General features: G+C 53.5%; 1 protein-coding gene across 2 annotated transcripts in view; it reads right to left on the minus strand.

Moving 5' to 3' along the window:
- VARS1 (valyl-tRNA synthetase 1) overlaps window positions 1-1921 on the minus strand; it is a 14365-nt gene extending 12444 nt beyond the window's left edge. For both annotated transcript variants that reach the window (XM_077760918.1, XM_077760917.1), the window contains exons 1-3: window positions 1505-1921; window positions 320-454; window positions 85-223 (exon numbers count right to left, since the gene is read on the minus strand). In XM_077760918.1, coding sequence (XP_077617044.1) covers window positions 85-223; window positions 320-454; window positions 1505-1891 — 661 coding nt within the window. In that variant the 5' untranslated portion in view covers window positions 1892-1921. The remainder of the gene's footprint in view (window positions 1-84; window positions 224-319; window positions 455-1504) is intronic.
- Window positions 1922-2203: the final 282 nt, after the last annotated feature.

The raw sequence follows: 2203 nt of genomic DNA on the forward strand, positions 1-2203 counted from the left end.
CCTCATTTGTAAGAAAAAAAAGAAAGTGAGCTACTTGGAAGGCCCAGAAGAACCCCTTGCATCTCACTCCCTACCCTTCCTCACCTGGCTGTTGGGAGAGCGATCTGGTCCCTGAGTACAGAACCACCTCTCCCAGCACTGCTCGGAATTCTGGCTGCTGGACACAGGTGATAAACCAGCGAGTCACATTACCCCAGATCCGGCGCGCAGAGGGGTCCAGGACCTGGGAAGGTGAAAAGAAATGAAATATCCTTAGTCACCCTATTGTGAGGTCTGAAGGGAGCTTCCCTCATTCTCTTCTAGGCCCCTGGTGACTTACATAACGGAAAGGTAGCAGCAAGGCTGTGACAGCTGCGAGGTCAGCCAGAGTGGGGGCCTCCCCAGCCAGGTAGGTGTGCAGCCGAAGCCACTCTTCCAAGGGGCTCAGAGCCCTCCCCAGGGCCTCCAGGGCAGCCTAGCAGTAAAGGGAAGAGGTATGAATACCGTAAGGCTTGGTCCACCCAAACTGCCCCCCCAATCCAGGTGGTTCCCCCCCCTTCTACTCCACAAATCACCACCTCTGAGGTCAAATGGTGATAAAAATATTCCCATTTGTTCAGTATATTCCTGCTCAACACTTACTATGTGTCAGACGCAATATATTAAGCACAGAAGTTAATGTAAAGATTACATGAGGCCACATTATTCTTGAAGAATTGATTAAGTAGCTACTACAGGCCAGACACTTCTCTAAGGAATGAGGAGACAAAAACAGACCCTGACTGGTGGAGTTTACACTCTAGTGGGGGAGACAGGCAACATGCAAATATATAACACATTACCCTATTTTTCTTCCTAAGTGCTCTAAAGAAAAATAAATCAGGCTGAGGTGGGGACATGGAATTCCAGAGAGGGGACCTCTATTTTAGACAGAATAAGCAGAATACGAGGAAGCAAGTCAGGGTCTAAGACATCTATTCATTTCATTCATTCATTCATTCATTCATTCAGGAAATACGAAGTCTCCACTATGTGCTCAGAACTCTGCAAGGAGGTGGTCACTTTGAAGGACTCCTGACTACAATCTGGTACAGTTCTCTCTCCTCTCCCTTCCTCGCTTCCCTTATCCCTCATCTCCTCCCAGAAGTGGCTACCTCTTCCAGCCCACTTGCCTCTCATCTCTCCCTGACCCAGTCTTTTCCTACACTTTACAGTAACCTTAACTTTCATCAGTCTCAGACTCCTCAAACTTCTACTCCCAGACTTTAAAACATCTGGCACCAGACAGTGCTCTGCACACTTCTTTTAATCTTCTCAATGAGTTCCTCAACATGAAAACTTCCCTTCTCATCAATACGAAGACCAAGGCATCAGAGTTTAAGAAACCTGTCCAAGGTTATGATACCAGGTGGCAATCTGGGATTTGATCACTGTTTCTCCACATCTGACATTCGATCTTCAATACCCATTCCAATCTTCTTTCTTCTAAATTTCCCCCTCTCCCTCTTCCCTTCTCCCCAATCACCTGGGGGTCCTGGGCGGAGCTTCGGAGTCCCAAGGCCGGAAGCGCTGCTCCACAGGCAGCTGGTATGAGCTCCGTGTCGGCATAACTGACCCACTGTTGGACCAGGACGGCGGCCCGGCTACCGCCAGGGCCCCCCAGGCCTGCTGGCCACAGCAGCTGGGCCACAGCGGTGGCCCCCCACACCCAGAGCCCGCCGGGCCCCTGCTCCAGGGCGGGCAGGCGGGGTGGGGGAAAGGGAGTCCTGCTGGTCGGGGGTGGCTGGAGACAGATGCGAGGGTGGGCTCCTCCCCAACCGGGTCCCTCCCCAGCCTCCCCATAACGCGCAGCTATAAGGGCACGGAGGCTGGGGAAGGCATCGGGATGAGGGGAGACGTACAGGATGGACATGGTTACGCAGCGGGTCCAAACGGGGTAGATATAAACCTAAGGAGAAGGAAAGACAGGGAAAGACTGAGGGATCCAGGAGCGTCCTACTGGAGAAGAGAGGGTACCCCCGTGGGGACTCCTGTACCGCAGGCGCCCGAGACCCCCAGGGATGGAGGTCTGATGGGGCCTTAAGAGACAAGGGCCCGGTTCTCAGAGTGGCAGTGCCAGTGGGAAACTCCCCAGGGCCGCGGGTGCTCGGGAACTGCGGGAGTTTCGAGGTAGCCCCTAGGCGTCCGGCAAGACGCGGGTTCGGGCCGCAGGTACGTACTGGAA

Source organism: Crocuta crocuta, unplaced genomic scaffold, assembly GCF_008692635.1.
Source record: "Crocuta crocuta isolate KB4526 unplaced genomic scaffold, BGI_CrCroc_1.0 scaffold762, whole genome shotgun sequence".
Lineage (NCBI taxonomy): Eukaryota > Metazoa > Chordata > Mammalia > Carnivora > Hyaenidae > Crocuta > Crocuta crocuta.